Raw genomic sequence first — 20986 nt, 5'->3', positions numbered from 1 at the left:
GATCACGGGGGAGACAGGTGAGGGAGCACAGATCACGGGGGTGACAGGTGAGAGAGCGCAGATCACGGGGGAGACAGGTGAGCAGAGCGCAGATCACGGGGGTGAGAGGTGGAGGGAGAGTGGACAGCAGATCACGGGGGTGACAGGGGAGGGAGCACAAATCACGGCGGTGACAGGGGAGGGAGCGCACATCACGGCGGTGACAGGGGAGGGAGCGCACATCACGGCGGTGACAGGGGAGGGAGCGCACATCACGGCGGTGACAGGGGAGGGAGCGCACATCACGGCGGTGACAGGGGAGGGAGCGCACATCACGGCGGTGACAGGGGAGGGAGCACACATCACGGCGGTGACAGGGGAGGGAGCGCACATCACGGCGGTGACAGGGGAGGGAGCGCACATCACGGCGGTGACAGGGGAGGGAGCGCACATCACGGCGGTGACAGGGGAGGGAGCGCACATCACGGCGGTGACAGGGGAGGGAGCGCACATCACGGCGGTGACAGGGGAGGGAGCGCACATCACGGCGGTGACAGGGGAGGGAGCTGACCACGGGGGTGAGAGGTGGGGGGAGCGTGCAGCACATCATGGAGGGGAGGGGGCGAGCAGCACATCACGGAGGGGAGGGGGCGAGCAGCACATCACGGAGGGGAGGGGAGGGGGCGAGCAGCACATCACGGAGGGGAGGGGGCGAGCAGCACATCACGGAGGGGAGGGGGCGAGCAGCACATCACGGAGGGGAGGGGGCGAGCAGCACATCACGGAGGGGAGGGGAGGGGGCGAGCAGCACATCACGGAGGGGAGGGGGCGAGCAGCACATCACGGAGGGGAGGGGAGGGGGCGTGCAGCACATCACGGAGGGGAGGGGAGGGGGCGAGCAGCACATCACGGAGGGGAGGGGAGGGGAGGGGGCGAGCAGCACATCACGTAGGGGAGGGGAGGGGAGGGGGCGAGCAGCACATCACGGAGGGGAGGGGAGGGGAGGGGGCGAGCAGCACATCACGGAGGGGAGGGGAGGGGGCGAGCAGCACATCACGGAGGGGAGGGGAGGGGAGGGGGTGAGCAGCACATCATGGAGGGGAGGGGAGGGGAGGGGAGGGGGCGAGCAGCACATCACGGAGGGGAGGGGGCGAGCACCGATCACGAGGGGGAGGGGCCGGGCAGCAGATCGGAGGGAGCGGTGGCACTATGACAGATGGAGGAGGACAGGGTGCACGATCCCAGTCCTCCTCCATCTGTCATAGTGCCACCGCTCCCTCCGATCTGCTGCACGGAGGTGAGGGGCCGGGCAGCAGATTGGGGGGAGCGGTGGCACTGTGACAGATGGAGGGCGGCAGCGGATCGGGAGGTGTGGGGGTGAGGGTGCGGGCAGGAGATCGGGGAGACAGGTGGCAGATCGCGGAGGGCAGCGGCGGCGGCGGATCGGGACGCTTTTCGTACAGTGCAATGGCAGCGCGGCAACTTCCGGGTCCCATGCTCCGGTCTCATAACAGCATGGGACCGGAGCTTGTCGCCCTGCCATTCACTGTGTACACTCACTGTGCTCAGCGTGCTGCAGGGACGATGACGGGGGCGGTCACCGGCAACAGGTACACTGTGATTGGAGAAATCGGTCACAAGGCCGATCTCTCCAATCAGAGCAGTGGAGCTGGGGGAGGGTGATCCAGTGAGGTCACCCAGCTCCAGCCAATGGCCAGTGCTACAGCTGCACTGGCCAGGGCTGGAATTCAATGTTTCAGTCATTTTAAATGGCTGGAACATTACAGTGGCTGTGATTGGTTGAGCGGCAATCGTCAGCCAATCACAGCCTCCGTAGGTCCGGGGAGGAGGCACCACCCCTCCTAAGGTCAGGAACAGGTCCCCTCCTCCCCGAATCTGCGGTTTATGTTAACCGATCGCAGTCACCGGAGGCTCCGGTGCCGCGATTCCGCCATGACGGAAAGATCCGTCCTTGGTCGTTAAGGCCCAGGGCACAAGGACGGATCTTTCCGTCCATGGTCGTGAAGGGGTTAAGGTCCCGGGGTATGCCAGACGACTCAGATGGCACAACGGGTGCAGTCTTTTTACAAGACACAAGTTTGTGTTGATCACACCAGTCCTGTGACCGTGGTCCATTTTTTAATCAACTATAAAACGTGGAAGTCTCTGTAAAACCTTACCCTAAAATTCCTGTACCGTAGTACAACTGTTGCAAATTTAGAGAAAATCAGGTTACTTTCCCATGCAATTAGTGTTTCATTGGCTCTCTCATTTTCTACCATTTTTCTACATGAAAAATAACAAACTGTGGAAAATAACAAACGGAAAACACAGATACCTAACATTTTTACGGTACCACATTTTTGCTAATATCAACATTCTTACTGGTCCAACTCCCTAGGGAACCGGTAGCCAACGGCAGCCGCTGGCACGATCCGCTCATTCACCACGGTGCACAGCTTCACGTCGAGGGCATACCAGCCCCTCTCGCCCCAGTGCCGGGTGTAGCTGACCATTTCCCCAGGCTCAAGGTTGCGGCCAGGGTAATCTCTCGGGAGGTGTTTTTCCACATCTCTTCTGGTAACAAACACCCCATCGGCCAGACAAGCTTCTGACAAGAAACCCCACCCCTTCTCGGGATCATAGCTGTGTACCATGCCTCTCCTTATCGGGCCCCTGGTACGGAACATAGATTTCCTTAGATGATCTTTCTCTCGCTGGGTGCGGGTGATTATTTCTTGCTGCCATTGCTCTGTCTGGGTCATCGTAGGTTTCAACGGTTGGCGTGGTCGTTCCCAGTAGGAGGCATCGGCGTCCGGCCTCAGCTCCCTGACTGGCTCTGGCTTTGAAAGTACTGCTGCGGCCCCAACAGCTGTCGGGATACCGCACAGTGGTGGGACCGGTGGGCTGGGTTCCAGCTCCTACTGGCCAGGCCAACGTCTGGCACCTGTGACGGGTACAGAAGCCCAGCTCCACAGCGTGACCTGTCCTGTCACCGCTGCTGGCTGCTCGACTACTACTCTACAACTGTTACCGATTTGTGACCTCTCCCTTGGTGAGTGACTCATCAACTGACATCTCTGCCCTCCCTTTTCCATCCCTCCATCTGGGTGGCCCTATTCCCCTCAGGCTGCCCAATGGGTGTTTGGTGGGTGTGGTGCAGAGTGTTCCTCAGGATTTTAGTACACCTGTTGGTAGTGTGAGGTAGCAGCGTTGCTTGGGCAAAAACATGAGACAGTGAGGCAGCAGTGTGTTCACACCAACAGTCTATTTGTTGTTGCAGCATAAATAGATCCAATTTCCCACAGTCAAAGTCTCTTCCAGATCACAGCCAGTGCATATAGACAAATCCTTTGTATCAAAAAGTCTTGTTACCTTAGGACCCCGTTAACCGCAGGGATCTGTTTAAGGTTCTCCTAGGTTCACACTCTTGGCCTGTGTTCACTCCACACAGAGCCAGCTCAGCTCACACAGCATGTTTTAGCTTCATCAAGCCTGGCTCTCAACTGAGACACAACCCGATGTGCTCTGCAAGATTTAAACTAAAATCATGGACATGAGGATTGCTACAAAACCTGGACTGAGAGGAAGGATCTATCTTCCTGTTAGGCTAGTTTCACACTTGCCTTGTTTTGACGCAAACGGAATCTGTCACTAATGTAGTACAGTTCATTTATTTACATTGGAAGCGCGACATCATGTGGACACAAGCGGGTACTGCATGACACACACACGCGCCATAGTAACGCGCTTCCAATATAAATAAATGAACTGTACTACATTAGTGACGGATTCCGTTTGCGTCAAAACAACGCAAGTGTGAAACTAGCCTTACCCTTTGTGCTATACTCCCCGTAATAGCTATAGCAAACTCAGAGGGTTTCCAGACACATTCTGGGGGACACATAGTCGTCTTCAACTATTACCCTGTCACTGCCTCACAGTAGCAACACCAAATTGACAGGACCCGTAACCAAGGAGCAGCGGGTACCATGCAGAAGGGTAGATTGCACGGCACCCTTGTGACATGTGTGCCTGCTAGCCGCGGGTGGAATCGCTTCTATTAACCCCTTAAATCTCGCTGCCAAAGTCTGGCAGCAAGATCTAAATGCGTGCGGCCATGTTTTTTACTTACCGTCGCCCCCACCGGAAGTCACGTGCGTGATCACGTGACTATCGGTGGTTGCCATCGTAGCACAGGGTCATGTGATGACGCCTGCAGCTATGAAGTTTCACTTTCGTTTTCCCTCGGCCGCGAGCAGAGAGAAACAGGAAGTGACTGAATCTGCTGTTTACAGCTGTATAGCTGTGATCAGCAGATAGATAACAGCGATCGGATTGCTGATCGCTATAGCCCCCTAGGGGGACTAGTAAAATAAAAAAAAAGTAAAAAAAAGTTTTAAAAAAAAACAAAAAAAAAAACAAAACCTAAAAGTTTAAATCACCCCCTTTCCCCCCATTGAAAATTAAAGGGTTAAAACATAAATAAATATACACATATTTGGTATCGCCGCATTCAGAAATGCCCGATCTATCAAAATATAAAATCAATTAATCTGATTGGTATACGGCGTAGTGGCAAAAAAATTCCAAATGCCAAAATTACGTTTTTTGGTCGCCGCAAGTTTTACGCAAAATGCAATAACAGGCGATCAAAACGTAGCATCTGCGCAAAAAAGGTACCATTAGAGACGACAGCTCGAGGCGCAAAAAATAAGCCATCAATGAGCCATTGATCCCAAAAATAAGAACGCTACGTGTTTCGGAAAATGGCGCAAAACGTGCGCCACTTTTATTGGACAAACTTATGAATTTTTTTTAACCCCTTAGATACAAGTAAACCTATACATGTTTGGTGTCTACAAACTCGCACCGACCTCAGGCATCATTCCCACACATCAGTTTTACCATATAGTGAACACCGTGAATAAAACTTCCCAAAAACTATTGTGCCATCACACTTTTTTTGCAATTTTTCCGCATTTGGAATTTTTTGCTGTTTTCCAGTACGCGATATGGTAAAACCTATGGTTTCATTTAAAAGTAAAACTTGTCCTGCAAAAAACAAGCCCTCATATGGCAAGATTGACGGAAAAATAAAAAAGATTCGGCTCTCGGAAGAAGGGGAGCAGAAAACAAAAACGCAAAAACGGAAAGTGCCCTGGGGCTGAAGGGGTTAATAGCAGTGTTATGCAGAGATTCGTCTCTAGGGAAATTGCTTTTAAGGGAGAGGATCTCTATTATTTAAAGCTATATGGCTGTGTGCACACAGTGCATTTTGTTCATGCATTTATTAAATGTGTTTTTTGATGCAGTTTTGTGACAAAAAAACATGTCTATTCTTATGCCAAAGTCCATGAGAATTCTGATGTGCTATGCTCTCATTGCTTTTTTTTTCCTTGCAGATTTTTGGAGCAGAAAATAATCTGCAGCATGTTAATTGTTGGTGCGGTTTTTTTCCTGCATTTTTTAGCCTTTCACTTAAAAAACATATGGCACAAAAACACACCAAAAAATTATGCTTTTTTGATGCATGTTTGGGCCACAAGGTACAGATTTTGGTGCAGAAAATTTCTGCACCAAACACTCAGTGTGCAGACATGTCCTATGGGTGCACTGTATAGCAGCACAAAGAGCCCTCACATCTCTGTACTACAACATCAGAAGTACTGTACTGTGATACAGGTTTTATGGACTTAGCACTGTCATACGCATGGAGCTTAGGTATTCACAAGGAAAAGAGTTATCTCATTACCTTTGGTTAGTGCTCACCTTTCTTTTTGAGCTCATCATTATTAATACAGCCAGGAAACATGCAAACAATAGGACAGAAACTCCAATCAAAACCCATGTTTCTACAAATGACAGTATATCACAAGCCGGAGGTTTCATATGATAATCTAAGATAGAAACATAAAATATGGTAACTAAACATGAATTAAGGTTAAAAAAATGCATTAATATAAAATATGGTAACTAAACATGAATTAAGGTTAAAAAAATGCATTAATAGTAGCAGCCTATAGTACATTTTTTGTCATAAAAAAGTGTCTGCATTGCCATGTAGTTTCCCAGGCCTATGCTCCACATGGAAGTTAAAGTTTTTGAGTGCTAGGAACTATCTGGTTACTCTAGCATTATTACCTTTCTTTTTGTGTAGCCATCTCAGGGGGGCTTCATCTGACACTAGGATACTACCGATTAGGGAGGAAATTTACTGTAGGTTAAAGTGTGCAAAGCCCACTTGATGGCTAAAAACTTCTTGTCCACGATTAAGTAATTCTTCTCACGGGAAGACAGTTACATTATTGGGTGTTGTTCGCTGTTCACTTCTTGGGACAAGATGGCACTTAACAAGACCTTTGAGGTATCCTTCTGGACTATAAATTCTTTATTGAAGTTTGGTGACACCACCAGAGGTTGTTTACCATGGTGAGCTTCAGTTCTTGGAAGTAGCAGCAGAAAAAAGGGGGTGGTATCTAGCAACCACGAATTAGGTGATAAAAATTCCGTTTTATTCCATAGTTAAATGATGAAAAAAAAATAAAAAATATGAGTGAGTTTGAGTTTTGGTTTATCCCTGTCTGTCTGTTTGTGTGGGATAAAGCACTCCTGTCCAGGCCCTCCTTGGGGATAGGGAATAGGGAGTATAGACCAGGGCTATTCAGGAGCTAAGGTTAGGAAGGTGGCCCAAACATCATCACCATTAGATGTATCTTTCAGAACAGGGACAGCAAAGGCCCTTATAGGCCTTAGGGACAGTGTAAGCGCCCCTGTTTTTTGTTACCTCATCACATCTTGTGATAGCACTGGTGAGTGGTGAGCTGATAAAACTCTTTTCCATGCATGCTTCAGTTCTTGGAAGCTGACTCTGCTTCTGGAGACCACTTGGCTGTAGCCAACTTTGGTTACCATGGCACAGTTTGGGATGAAGTGACAGTAGTAGCCCACGATGCCCAGAAATGCCCTAACTTATTTCTTTGAGAGTGGTTGTGGCCAGATTTGGATAACATCCATCTTATTTAATTGGGGCTTGATCTCGTCCCTGCCCACAACATAGCCTAAGCATCTGGCTTCTTTTATCCCCACAGCACACATGTTCGGGTCACTCATGGTCAGTAGTAGGCATGGATTTTCTCACAAATGTGCCTGCCGATGACCATTAGTGACCTATGGTTCTTTGTTCTATTGTTCAATTCACAGCTGACATCAACCCCTGATATTTAATAGATGCGTCACTTCTTGGGTGGCTGTGGGCTGCTATTTTTAGGCTGGAAAGGACCAAATAACCATGGGCCTTCCCAGCCTGATAATACCATCCCTCAGCTGTTTGCTTTACCTTCACTGATTAACAAAAATAGGAGGGAACCCAATGATGTTAAATATTTATTATATTTATATGAACTGCAGCCCACAGTTGTCTGTTTTACCGTGGCTGGTTATGAAAATGAATGGGGACCGCATATCATTTATTTTTTTTATTATTTTGTTTGCAACCAACATTTGCATCCTTATTCAGCCCCCTAGCCCTTACTATGACCATTTTGCAGCACAACAGTTTCGATCCACATTGACTTCCATGGAGTTCAGGGCTTCAGGTCAAGTTTAGATCAAGTATGGATACCAAATCGAACTTTTAACTAAAGTTAGACTGAATACGGTGACACACAGCATAGCGGTGGATACCGCTGCCTTGACGTTCTACTCTGTCCAGTTAATGATACCAGTCGTCTGATGAAGGCCACCTAGTGGCGGAAACAGCACATGTTCAAAACTATTTTGGAATAAATTATATGAAATTTAACACTTGAGAGTGCCTTGCACCTAATTTAATGAATTACGGTTTGGAAACCATCAAGTGCACCTCATTATATCTCCACCATTTGGCTGTGCCTTATCCTATTACAAATATTCTTCAGAGCCATCTCTTCTTTTTCACATCACAAGCTACATTTCCTTGCTTGTAAACTCTAGGCCGGGACTTACATCCACATCCAGGCCTCAAAGATCACGTTGCAACACACGTTGTGAAAGCAGACATGCACATGCAGTGATCTCTGAGGTTTGGTCACTGCCTGAAGTCCCAACCTAGAGTGAACAAGCTGGAGCAACGATAGTAGAAAAAAAAGACCAGTGAGTAACGCTATCCAGTTCTTCTGCTGTTGCATTTTCGACATGTTCACTCCAGCCTGGGTTTTCCAGCTGTGATCAGGCCTTGGAGGTCACTGTGTGTCGTACATTCTTGATGTCATGACCAGTGATGCAAAATAACCTGCAAGGCCTGGTTGTGGCTGCAAGTCCCAGCCTAGGATGAACAAGCTAGGAAAAGAAAGAGGCAGTTCTGAGGAACAAAGAATGAGCAGCAAGCGGGTTGGAGAGGTGAGCAGTTAGGTGAGTACGTAAAAGTTTTTATTTTTGTGAATCTGCGCAAAGCAAATTTCTCAAAAATGAGGATTTTAATAAATTCGCTCATCTCTAGTAACTGGAGCAAAACTACATGTGTAAATCTACATTACAGTTAACGTATCAAGTATATTTAGAAAAAAAAATAAAACTTACCATGGACATACAAAAGAGTCCTATTCACAGTGAAATTTTGAAGAGGAGGTGGAGAAAAAATGTCCACATGACAAATGTAGTTGTCAGCATGCTGTTTTTCAAGGTCATTAATACTCAAAGTAAAAGTGCCATCAAATTTCTCAACATGACATTGTCCTTTGTCTGTCCGACTGTGTACTTTTAGTCCAGTATCCAGAGTATATACCAAACATGTCACACCTTCTTCATTGTCTCTTTTTAGAGTCAGGTTAAATGTTGAATTCTCGGGAGGACTAAATCGACAGAGTTCCACTTTTCCCATATGAGAAGCAACCACTAGATGTGGACATTCGTCTTTCCCAATAGTTTGTGCTTTAAAAAAAAAAAATAACAGTTATTATTATGGTATGGTTTATTTAAAATTATGTTCATGAGTTTATCATGTTTCAATTAAAATATATTATTTTAAAATATTTATATACTTATATGTTATTATTGAATTATTATTGTGCCAACACCACCCCTGTAGCAGCCGGGCTGCTCGGATCCAGACCCTCTGTGTGGCTCGAGGGATCTTCCGGACCCAGGGGTCACGCTGTCACGCCAAATGAAAAGGGGGACGTAGTTGTACGGGCTTAGTCGTATTCAGTTCATGATGCCACCCACGGTGTGTGGTGAAGTGGCACACCACCGCTGCTGGTGCGTGATACCCGGGGAGGTGTGATGGCAGCTGGATGTTAACCCCTCCGTGGGTAGGGATGGTTGCCCCGGGACCCGATGGCTTGGTGCAAGGGATGGCGATGGTATGGGCCTGCGCGCCCGGACGTACCAGGGGATGTTTGGTTACTCACAGTTGAATAAATCACACGAGTCTTTTGGTAAACCAAGGTGCTGGTGGCCTGCCACCGCGGCCGGTTGTACGCTGGTCGCCGTCTTTTCCCTTTGCACTGTGTTTGCTTGTGTTTGACTTCCCAGTATGGAACACGGGTGTCCGCTCCCGTCTTGTTGCATACTTGAGGAGCCGTGCCCGCTGACGCTGACCCGTGGGATCTATCGGGCCCTGGTGGTTGCCCTATCCCTCTCTGTGGGTGGTTGTCTGCTTTTCGGACTTTGGTTGGGACAGGACCTATAATCCTGCCCTCAATTGGTTGATTAGCTAGGCCGTTGGTTCTGGTCCTGGCTTCAGTTTCCGAGTACCCCCTCTGTGCACGGTTTCCGGTCGGGTCTCCAGTGTCTGTACCGGCGGGATCCAACCCTATCCCGGCCCACCTTGGATCTGCCGAGCCGTCTTCCTGTCTCCAGCTGATGGAGACCACCGTCTGCCACCTAGCCAAGGCAGCAGGGCTCCAACCCTGGCACCTGTCAACTTGAGCTTCAGACTTGAACTCTCGACTTAATCTAAAACTTAACTAACTGTTTTTCCGCCCCGGGCTGTCTAGACCCCTAGGTGGGCATTTCCATATTGCCTGGTCCCTCCCACTGGTGTGCCTGTCTTGCTCTGAGGGGGTGGCTAGGGTTTCAGGTCGGCTGTATGTAACCTAGGTGAGAGAAGGTGTTATGCTGGGGCCTATGTGTGACTACCTGGTTTTGCCAGTGCGTCACATTCCCCCTTGGTTTAATACAGACCGTCCGCGGGCTGTCCGACCACCAACATTTATTTAACAGCAACTGAAATGATAAAAACAGGGATAACAAAGATAATAACATTGATATAATTCTCTTTTCTTCCCTTACGGGAGGCACTTTTCTTAAACGTTACACAACTAAACCAGGACGGGAGAGACCGGGACACTTCTCACCGCACCCCCACCCAAAACAACCTGCCCCCTGGTACCACCGCTAAGCACTGGTGTGCACCCCTTGCCCAAGTCCAGGATAGGTCCGGGTGATGCCCTCACGGGCCGGGTAAAAAGTTCCTTACCCGGCAGTCTTTTGTCACGGGCCCCAAGTCCGCGGACCCCAGGCCTGGAGGGTAGTCACCGGTCTCTATGGTGACTGGGCCTCGGTCTACTCTACCGCAGGCCCTTCCTCCAATCAGCCTCTCCAGAGACTGCAATGGGTTGAGAAAGGTGGTAAGGGACTATTTACAAGGCCCAATAGTTTTTGAGTTGGCCTGCCAGTTCACTGCCATGGTCCATTTTTAAAACTTTTTGTACATCAAACTGTTAAACGATGAATGGTCCCAATGGGGACTTGCACAACTGGGGTAGCTGAGTTCCGCTACCTTAACTTCTTAATCAGGTGAAGATGGCGGAGAGGGGGAGGTGTGCAGCTGGGCACCCATCTTCACCCACTTCCTCACGTCGAAGGCGAACCACCCCCTCTCTCCGCAGTGCCGGGTCTATGAGACCATTTCTCCGAGCTCCAGGTCTCAGTCCGGGTGGCCAAAAGGTAGGTGAGGGGCCACATCTCTTCGGAGATGAAGATTTCGGCCTCCAGGCCCTCTCGTATATGAAGCCCCAACCTCTTTGAGCATTAAAGTACCGGATCTTGCTTTGCTATGTTGGGCCCTGCACCCAGAAGGTGGCGTTCCAGAGGTGGTCTTTCTCGGTGTAGGTCCGGGATAACACTTCCGCCTTCCTCTTCTCCCAAGCAGCAATCTCTTTCTTCAACTGGTGTCACTGCCGCTCCCAATACGGGGTACCGATTCCATACTCCGCTTCCTCTTGCGCAGGGGCAGGGCCCAGCCGGATACCCTCCGTGCCGGCTACAACCAGCATCACTTGCAATGGAGGGCTGCGCTGTGTCATGGCCCATTCTGCTGCCCCGCACGTGCATCCCGGCTGCCCCTCAGCCGGGACCGGAAACTGGGGAGCGGTCGGCGTCTCTGCCGATGCTGACTTCCGGTCAGGTGCCACCTCTGCTGCGGCCGGGCGGATTGCCAGGGCCGTCATCTTTGAGTGCGCTGCCTTCTCCGGGACCGGGGTGACATCATCTGGGCTGCGGCCTGGCTTGGGACCGTAAGGGGCTTCTTCCGGGCTTTAGTCTGGCGTGGAGCTGATGCGGGTGCCGGGGCGGCGGTGTGCTCGCGGCCTGAGGATTCTGCTGGCGGGTCCTCACAGGTGGATGGACCGAGGACCGCTGCCGTTGCTTGTGGCAGTGGACCGAGTGAGGTGTCGGCTATAGGTTCGGGCAGCGAGGGAGGTGGCGTGGCGGACGGGGCAGACCGAGCTCCTCGGCCTGGTGGGCCGGTCCCGGTGGGATATAGGGGCGTGGGTCGATTACCAGCTCCTCCGAGGTCGCCTCCACTTCACGGGCCCGGACGGCTGCAGCCAGCTCCCTCATCTCGGCCGTCCATTGCTTTAGCAGGAAATTGGCCTGGGCCTGGATTCTGCGGCACATGCAGTCGGCTGTTCCGGGCATGGGTTCCTCCACAATTGGATTGTCAGACTGATCAGCCATCCTTCTCCGTTGGTAGCCAGGAACAAAAGGGTAGCAGAGTCCTGGCGTCTCTGCCCTCTATCTCCTCGGGTGACATCCTGCAGACTCTTCGCCCGCCCCCCCTTGGTCTTTGGCAAGCACTCCCTCATGCGGCTGGTTAGTTTCATTTTCGGCCTCAGGGTGTTGTTTCGTTCCGGCCTCGTTCCCAGGGGATGGGGCTTCAGCTTTGCGCCCTTTCTCGGGGGAGAAGACGCTGGGCTGTTGTTTTTCGTGCCTAAAAATGGCGTCAAAATGGCGACTTCTTAAAATTTTTCAACGGATCATCGCTGACTGTCCAAATCAAGGCGCATTTCCACCAGGTAGGTGGATGGGTTACAATCCTGTGCGTGACACCATTTTTTGGGGTGTGCCGCCCACACGCCTGTAGCAGCCGGGCTGCTCGGATCCGGACCCTCCGTGTGGCTCGAGGGATCTTCCGGACCCAGGGGTCACGCTGTCACGCCAAATGAAAAGGGGGACGTAGTTGTACGGGCTTAGTCGTATTCAGTTCGTGACGCCATCCACGGTGTGTGGTGAAGTGGGATACCACCGCTGCTGGTGCGGGATACCTGGGGGAGGTGTGATGGTAGCTGGATGTTAACCCCTCCGTGGGTAGGGATGGTTGCCCCGGGACCCGATGACTTGGTGCAAGGGATGGCGATGGCAGGGGCCTGCGCGCCCGGACGTACCAGGGGATGTTTGGTTACTCACAGTTGAATAAATCACATGAGTCTTTTGGTAAACCAAGATGCTGGTGGCCGGCCGCCGTGGCCGGTTGTACTCTGGTACACCTGGGCTGGTGGTCGCCGTCTTTTCCCTCTGCACTGTGTTTGCTTGTGTTGGACTTCCCGGTATGGAACAAGGGAGTCCACTCCTGGCTTGTTGTGTACCTGAGAAGACGTGCCCGCTGACGCTGACCCGTGGGATCTATCGGGGCCTGGCGGTTGCTCTATTCCTCTCTGTGGGTGGTTGTCTGCTTTTGGAACTTTGGTTGGGACAGGACCTATAATCCTGCCCTCAATCGGTTGATTAGCTAGGCCATTGGTTCCGGTCCTGGCTTCAGGGTCCGAGTACCCCCTCTGTGCACGGTTTCCGGTCGGGTCTCCGGTGTCAGTACCGGCGGGCTCCTCCAACCCTGTCCTGGTCCACCTTGGATCTGCCGAGCCGTCTTCCCGTCTCCTGCTGACGGAGACCACCGTCTGCCACCTAGCCAAAGCACCAGGGCTCCGACCCTGGCACCTGTCAACTTGAGCTTCAGACTTGAACTCTTGACTTAAGTTTTAGATTAACTAACTGTTTTCCCGCCCCAGGCTGTCTAGACCCCTAGGTGGTCGTTTCCTTTTTGCCTGGTCCCACCCACTGGTGTGCATGTCTTGCCCTGAGGGGGTGGCTAGGGTTTCAGGTCGGCTGTATGTAACCTAGGTGAGAGAAGGTGTTATGCTGGGGCCTATGTGTGACTACCTGGTTTTGCCAGGGCGTCACATTATTATCAAACAATTTTTACAATTTTTTTCCCCTATTTTAAATGTATATTCCCCCATTTGAAAGCTATCCCATATCTAGGAAAAGAATACCTTGCTGATCGCTGGAGATCTAACCCAGCAATCTCATAGCACCACTCCAGCATTTTTTTTTTTCATTTTACTGCTGGAGTGGTGCTTTTAATCTAAGTTTCCTGAGCCCAGTCTAAAGGCTGCTTTACACCAGAAGATCTATCGTACGATAGATCGTCGGGGTCACGGTTTTTGTGACGCACATGTGTGACACCTCCTAGCGACGCAGTATCACTAACAAATCGTGAGTCGTGTACTGCTCGTTAGGTTTCATAATATCGTTTAATTTAATTGTTCATCGTTCCCGGGGTAGCACACGCCGCTCTGTGTGACACCCCGGGAACGATGAACATCGCTTACCTGCGACCCGCGGCTCTCGCCGTCTATGTGGAAGGCAGGAGGTGGGCGGGATGTTTACGTCCCGCTCATCTCCGCCCGTCCGCTTCTATTGGCCGGCGGCCGTGTAACGTCGCTGTGACGCTGAACGTCCCTCCCACTCCAGGAAGTGGACGTTCGCCGCCCACAGCGAGGTCGGACGGGAGGTAAGTACGTGAAATTGCACAATCGGTCGTACCGTGTAAATCAGCCTTTAGGCCTCTGCCACACTCACGTGAAAATCACGCACGTGCCGCAAGACACATACTTTCCTTGCATGTTGCGTTTGGTAAGTACGTGTCTCCGGTACGTGCGGGCCACATGTGTTCTCCGTGTGCTATCCGCGATAACACACAGAGAACCGGTAATTAACATACTCACATGGTCCTTGCTGCTGTCCAGGGTACTGATCTTCAGCTCCAGCCACGCCCACTCCCCGCTGATGCTGCTTCCTGCCAAGCGGAGGGGCGGAGATTAGCACCCGTGACATCATGTCCACTTCCTTAACACGCTCATAATGAGCGCCTGCCGGCAGCAACTGTTTACAGCGGAGGATTCTGCAGAAGGAGGTGAGTATTTGTTTTTTTTATTTTAAAATAATGACACGTGTTTCTCCGGTGCGTGTCACACGGGACCGCATCCACACTACATCCGTGTGGTACATGTGCGGGCCATTTCACACCCGTGATGCCGGAGAAAAACGGACATGTCGGCGTTTTTTTAAACACGTACAAACGTACAATCCACATTGACACACGTTCCATGTGGATTTACGTTAATGTGCCTGTTACCATAGGGTAACATTGGTGTAGGTGTGTACATGTCTCCAGTACGTGAAAAAACTGCAAAACACGTACCGGAGGCACGAACGTGTGTCAGAGGCCTTATACTTATCTGCCGCCGTCTTTACCCTCTATCGCCGCCACTCTTATCAGTCTTCAACAGTGTGTGACCTACCTGATCTTTACATTGTTTGTTGGAGTGAGCCGGAGGTCACAACTTAATTCATATCTATGAAAGCCTTGTTTTGGCCTTGCTCTGGCTCTCACAGACTTGCATTGAGAGTTTGTGACCCTTATCTCTGAAATCCAGCAATCAGAAGTTGCAGTCACAAGAAGGTGCGGTGCAGATAAAGGTGAAGATACCGGAGTGGGAGTATATGAGTAAGGGCGGGGCCACACGGGTGACTACTACGATCCTCACATGACACTCAGCTCACTCTGGCAGCACAGTGGGAGCCGAGTGTCATGCGAGTGTCACTGCGACTGAAGTCCAATCATGCGATCGGACCTCAGCTGCGGGGAGTGGGCCGGCACTGAGAAGGGGAGGGCTGGCACTGAGGAGGTGCGGGCCAGCGCTGCGGAGGGGAGAGACGGATTTATCTCTCTCTCTCCTCTATTGCCGGCTACTGCCATTCTCGCCCTAAACTCGTGGTACACCGGTGTACCGCGAGTACAGTGCGTTTTTTCTCTCGCCCCATAGACTTGAATGGGTGCGAGAGAAACCTGGATCGCGATACAATAGCAGCATGCTGCGATTGTTTTCTCGGTCCGATTATGGCTGAGAAAATAATCGCTCATGGGTGCTGACACACAGGGTAATATTGGTCCGAGTGGAATGCGATGTTTTATCGCATTCCACTCGCACCGATTTTCTTGCTTTGTGTCTTGGGTCTAAGTTCACAGACCTTAGATTAGAAGTATGACTCCGGTGCTTACAAAAAAAGCTGGAGTGGTGCTTCAAGCTCGGGGCTCTGCAAATTCCCATCTGAATCGTGTAAGTTGCACACGATCAACCTTTTTTCAGACAAACCACTACAAAGCTCTGTTTTTGATGTCCAGAACACAATTTTTGTGAATGCTGAATGTCCTAGTTGTTGGACTACCAGTGTGTAGTAAGTAATTCCCTATCTTGGAATATGGCAATTCTAATGTGATGCCCTGGCACCTCCAGGTGGTCACACAGAATAGGCCCTAGCATAACACCTTCCCACATAGGGTTACACTTAGCCACAAAACCCTAGTCACCCCCCCAGGGAACGAAAGGCACACCAGTGGGCGGGACCAGGCGGATGGAGAACGCCCACCTAGGGGTCTGGAGAACCCAGGGCGGGAAAAGAGTCAGTTCAGTTCAGAGTTCAAGTAGAAAGGAGTGATACTAGTGGAGTGGAGGAGTTGAGAGGAAAAAATGAAGTGCTGAGACAGAAAGGAAAGGAGTCGGGGTTGGAGCCCCGGCGTACTGGCTAGGTGGCAGATGGTGGTCCGTGTCTGTCAGGAGACGGGAAGACGGCTGCCGGAGATCCGAGGTGGACCGGGGCAGGGTTGGAGCCTGCTGGTACCGACACCGGAGAACCGACCCGGAAACCGTGCACAGAGGTGGTACTTGGACCCTGAAGCCAGGACCGGAACCAACGGCCTAGCTAATTAACCAATTGTGGGCAGGATGTTAGGTCCTGTCCCAACCAAAGTCCCAAAAAGCAGACAACAGCCCACTGCGGGGGATAGGGCATCCGTCAGGGCCCGGTAGATCCCAGGAGCCAGCGTCAGCAGGCACGGCTCCCAACCAAAGTACCTGGAGCGGACTCCCATGTTTCACACTGGAAAGTCCAACACACCAAAAACACAGTGCAGAGGAAAGTGACACAGACCATCAGCCCGAGTGTGGGACCAGAATACACCCAGTCGTGGCGGCCGGCCACCAGCACCTTGGTTTACCATTGTATTTGTGTGATTTATTCAATCGTGAGTAAATTAACATCCCCCGGTCTGACTGGGCATGCCGGCCCCTGCAATCACCACCCTCAGCACAGAGACACTGGACCCCGGGGCATCCATCCCTACCCACGGAGGGGTTAACATCCAGCTGCCACCCTATCGCCCGCGGGTGCCCCACAACAGCAGCGGTGGTGCCACACTTCACCACACACCGTGGGTGGCGTCACAGACTGATTACGGCAAATCCCGTACAAATACCTTTTATTTAAAGTGTCCGCGTGACCCCTGGGTCCGGTAGAATCCCTCGAGCCACACTGCGGATCCGTCATGTGATGACTTCTGTAGCTCACATGACTCACTTCCTATCTTACACAGCCGAGAGCTGTGTGAGATAGGTGATGAGCATATTTGGTGTTCACAGCTGTGAAGCTGTGATCAGCAGATATGAATGAGCGATTAGACTGTTGATCCTTAAAGTCCCCTAGGGGGACTAGTAAAATATATAAAAGTAAAAAAAAGTTTTGAAAATTTAAAAAAATATAACAACCTAAAAGTTCAAATCACCCCCCTTTCACCCCATTGGAAATTAAAGATAAAAAATATACACACATCCATTGGTATCACCGTATTCAGAAATACTCGATCTATCAAAATATAAAATCAATTAATCTGATTGGTAAACGGCGTAGCAGCAAAAAAAATTCCAAATGCCAAAATTACGTTTTTTGCTCACCACAAGTTTTGCGCAAAATGCAATAACAGGCAATCAAAACGTAGCATCTGCGCAAAAATGGTACCATTAAAAACATCAGCTTGAGATGCAAAAATAAGCCATCATTGAGCCATAGATCCCAGAAAATTAGAGCGCTATGGGTCACGGAAAATGGTGCAAAACATACACCACTTTGGACAAACGTCTGATTTTTTTAACCCTTTAGATAAATGTAAACCTATTCATGTTTGGTGTCTATGAACTCATACCAACCTGGGCATTACACTGACACATCAGTTTTACTGTATAGGGAACACAGTGAATAAAACATCTCAAAAACTATCGTGCAATCGTGCTTTTTTGCTATTTTTCTGCATTTGGAATTTTTTGGCCTTTTCCCAGTACAATATATGGTAAAACTCATGATTTAATTTAAAAGTACAACTCATGCCACAAAAAACGAGCTCTCACATAACCATATTGTTGGAAAAATAAAAACATTACGGCTCTCGGAAGAAGGGTGGCATAAAAAACGGAAAGCACAAAATGGGGGTTAAAATATGGAACCATTATTATAGGATTTTGATCATTTTTACAGGATAGGGACTATTATTAAAGGCTGAGGGACATTAACACAGAACATTATTACAGGATGGGAACCATTCTGACAAGATAAGGGACATTATTGTACGATTTGGGACATTATTACAGGATGGGGGGTCAGAAATACTATATGGGGCTAATTGTAAAATAATATTACTGTATGGGGCCAACTAGGAGACAAAAAAGAAAACTTAAACAAATCAAAATAAAATATGAAAAAATAAAGGAAAAATATTTGGAAACAAAAAATACTTTTTATGTAAAAACTAAAGTAAAAAAGAAGATCTGAAATATAAACTATATGATAAACACCATAAAAAGAATAAAAAATACCCCAAAAATAAAAAAACTTACCAAAATTTATATAGAAAATAATGGTAGTACTGAAAACGTCTTCTTGTCTTGCAAAGAACTTGGCCAGTGATATCAATTTTTTTTATGTGCGGCCTATTTATGTGACGACCTGGCCTATCAGATCATCACAGGGTATTGTGCAATCTGCCCTTCTGCATGATATCCACCTCCTCCTTGGTTACGGGTCCCTGACCTTTGGTGTTGCTAAGAACAAGCTAATCAAAACCCTAGGAACACTCTGCACCACACCCACCAGACACACCAGTGGTCAACCTGAAGGGAATAGGGTTGGCCACTTGGGGGGTTGGTAAGGGGAGGTCAAGAATGTTAGGAGACAGTTAGTTGAGGAGTGACTCTCAAGAGGAGAGGTCACAAAGGAGTTGTGGAGTGACTCTCAAGAGGAGAGGTCACAAGTCCGTTGTAGATTGACTCTCAACAAGAGGAGAGGTCACAAGTCAGTGTAGCAGTGACTCTCGAGAGGAGAGGTCAGGGGTTGGGCTCCTCAGTTACTAGGTGGCAGATGTTGGTCTGGGCCTGGTAGGAGCTGTACCCCGGTCGCAGGGGATCGTGACAAGGGGCACGGACTGTCGAGGAGGACAGCTGGCGGCCTTGTGCCATCACCGGGCAGTGGCCAGGGCATGACGGGGTACATGGACCTTAGGCCAGGAAGTAGCTTCAGGCGTCCTGGTAATTCACCCGACGAGGATGGAGCCTTCAAGATCCGTTCTCCTCCTGCTTCAAAATCAGGGTACTAGCGCAACAAGGGGGACAGTACTTTGCCACTGCATAGTCCAGAAAATCCCAAGCGTGAACCCTGAGAGCAAGCTCACTCTGTTAGCCATACGGGTGAGCGGGACCCATTTAGTTTTAAGCTAAAAGGGACCAACTACAGAAAGAGGTGCCAAGGTCAAGGTCACAGGCTAACAAGCAACACCAACGGGCACGGGATTCAGACGTGCTCCCTCCCTGTTGTAGCGGCATCAAGAACTTTGGTTTACAACCGTTGTCAGTGTCAGCGTTATTGGACTGAGTGAGTACGCAATTAACCCTTACCGGCCCGACAGCACCTCCCCGACACCATCACAGAGTCCCGGGGCATCCCCCCTACCCGTGGAGGGGTTAAACACCTGGCTGCCGATACCATCGCCACCGGGTACTCCCAGCCACAGCAGTGAATCTTCACCCTTACCACACACCACGGATGGCGTTACGAACTTTCCACACCATCCCCTGTACATAGCCCCCCCTTTATTTGAGTGGCCGCACGACCCCCCCCAGGTCCGGAGACCCCTCAAGCCATCGCGGATTCGGATCCGAGCAGCTCGGCTGCTGACCCAGGGGCAGCACATTTACCCAGTTGACTTTGAGACCCCTGGATTAGGCCATTCAATTACCTAATTGGAATTTGACCTGCGGTAAAGGTTCTTCTCTTTTTCCGTCACCAGAAGAAAGTTTTTCAATGTACCATGTCTTTTTATATCTCATAGACTGTATGAAACAAATGAATGAATATTTAAATAAGACAATATTTTATATCCTCTGCTGCCTGAAGATCTCCCAGATGCACAGATATCTAGATTTCCTTTATACAAAGATTGGCATATTTATACACTATGAGTTACAATACAGAGAAGAGATACTTTACCGGAATTCAAAAATAGAATGATTAAGGCTTTCTTTAGCAAATTTGTATTTTGCTACACTAATTACACCGAATAAGGTACAATGGCATGTTAGCACATGTACATATGACAGGAAAAGTAGCTGGTCTCTGTACATTTAGTTATGGCCATACAGAGATGTGACTACTGCTGCCAATCACTAGCTGAAGCAGTCACATTCTTTGTATAGCATTCACATGGCAATTCCAATGTACTGTAGTTGGAAATGTGGTGATAGCTAATTAAAGAATATTTTTACTATTTTTTTTTATTTTTTTAAATTAGAGATGAAAATTCCATTAATTAAATGACATCCTTTATAGAGCCATATATATATACATATCCTACAGTAGACATAAAAGAAATAACTGACTAAACTAAATCAGGACAGTAACTTATTTGCTAGACTAGAAATGCTTTTGGAGTGCTGTTGTTTATATTTTAGTTATATTGTTTTTTTATCGCTAAGATTTCACTGCTTTTACATATTGCTTTTTTTATTATTTATTCCACAGTATATTTTACTTGAGACAAAATGTATTTTATATTTGGTTGATTGACTAATTGCACACACACATTAATATGCTGTATATATAGATAGCACCGGAAGTACGGTGCTTCATAAAGCTTACAAACTACAAAACTTGTCTCAATACTTTTAATCTGGACTGTACGTTTTTAGATTACTATCAGTTAGTCGACTGACCACATATTGATCCACATTCAATCTTTATATTATATTATCTTAGTTTGCAATAAAATATAACAATAATAAAAACTTACCAGAAACCTGTAATGAAATGAACAGAAGGATGCCAACAAGACAAGTGCTCATCATAAAGACTGTTTTTCTTAACATGTTATCTGCTTAAATCTTAGATTGTTACAACTGATGAAAGAAAAAAGCTCCAGATTAGCTCTACCTCGAAATGAGGTAAGAGTCTTAATGTGTAAAACGTCTTTTCAGCGGAAAGGTTTAGTTAGCATATTTGTCTTTTACATTCCTCTTGATGTGGTTTCACAAAAACAAGGTGACTTGAGTGGCAAACATACCTTGTATACCATCGCAAATTTTCC

At 49.0% G+C, this 20986-nt stretch overlaps 1 protein-coding gene across 1 annotated transcript in view; it reads right to left on the bottom strand.

The window, feature by feature from the left end:
* The window catches only part of LOC142246637 (inducible T-cell costimulator-like), an 83682-nt gene extending 62914 nt beyond the window's left edge, over positions 1-20768 (bottom strand). The window contains exons 1-3 of the mRNA XM_075319705.1: positions 20693-20768; positions 8539-8889; positions 5752-5879 (exon numbers count right to left, since the gene is read on the bottom strand). Of these exons, the coding sequence (XP_075175820.1) occupies positions 5752-5879; positions 8539-8889; positions 20693-20768 (555 nt within the window). The remainder of the gene's footprint in view (positions 1-5751; positions 5880-8538; positions 8890-20692) is intronic.
* Positions 20769-20986: the final 218 nt, after the last annotated feature.

This window comes from Anomaloglossus baeobatrachus, chromosome 7 (genome assembly GCF_048569485.1).
Source record: "Anomaloglossus baeobatrachus isolate aAnoBae1 chromosome 7, aAnoBae1.hap1, whole genome shotgun sequence".
In the NCBI taxonomy this organism is placed as follows: Eukaryota; Metazoa; Chordata; class Amphibia; order Anura; family Aromobatidae; genus Anomaloglossus; species Anomaloglossus baeobatrachus.
This window is presented reverse-complemented; position numbering and strand designations above follow the sequence as displayed.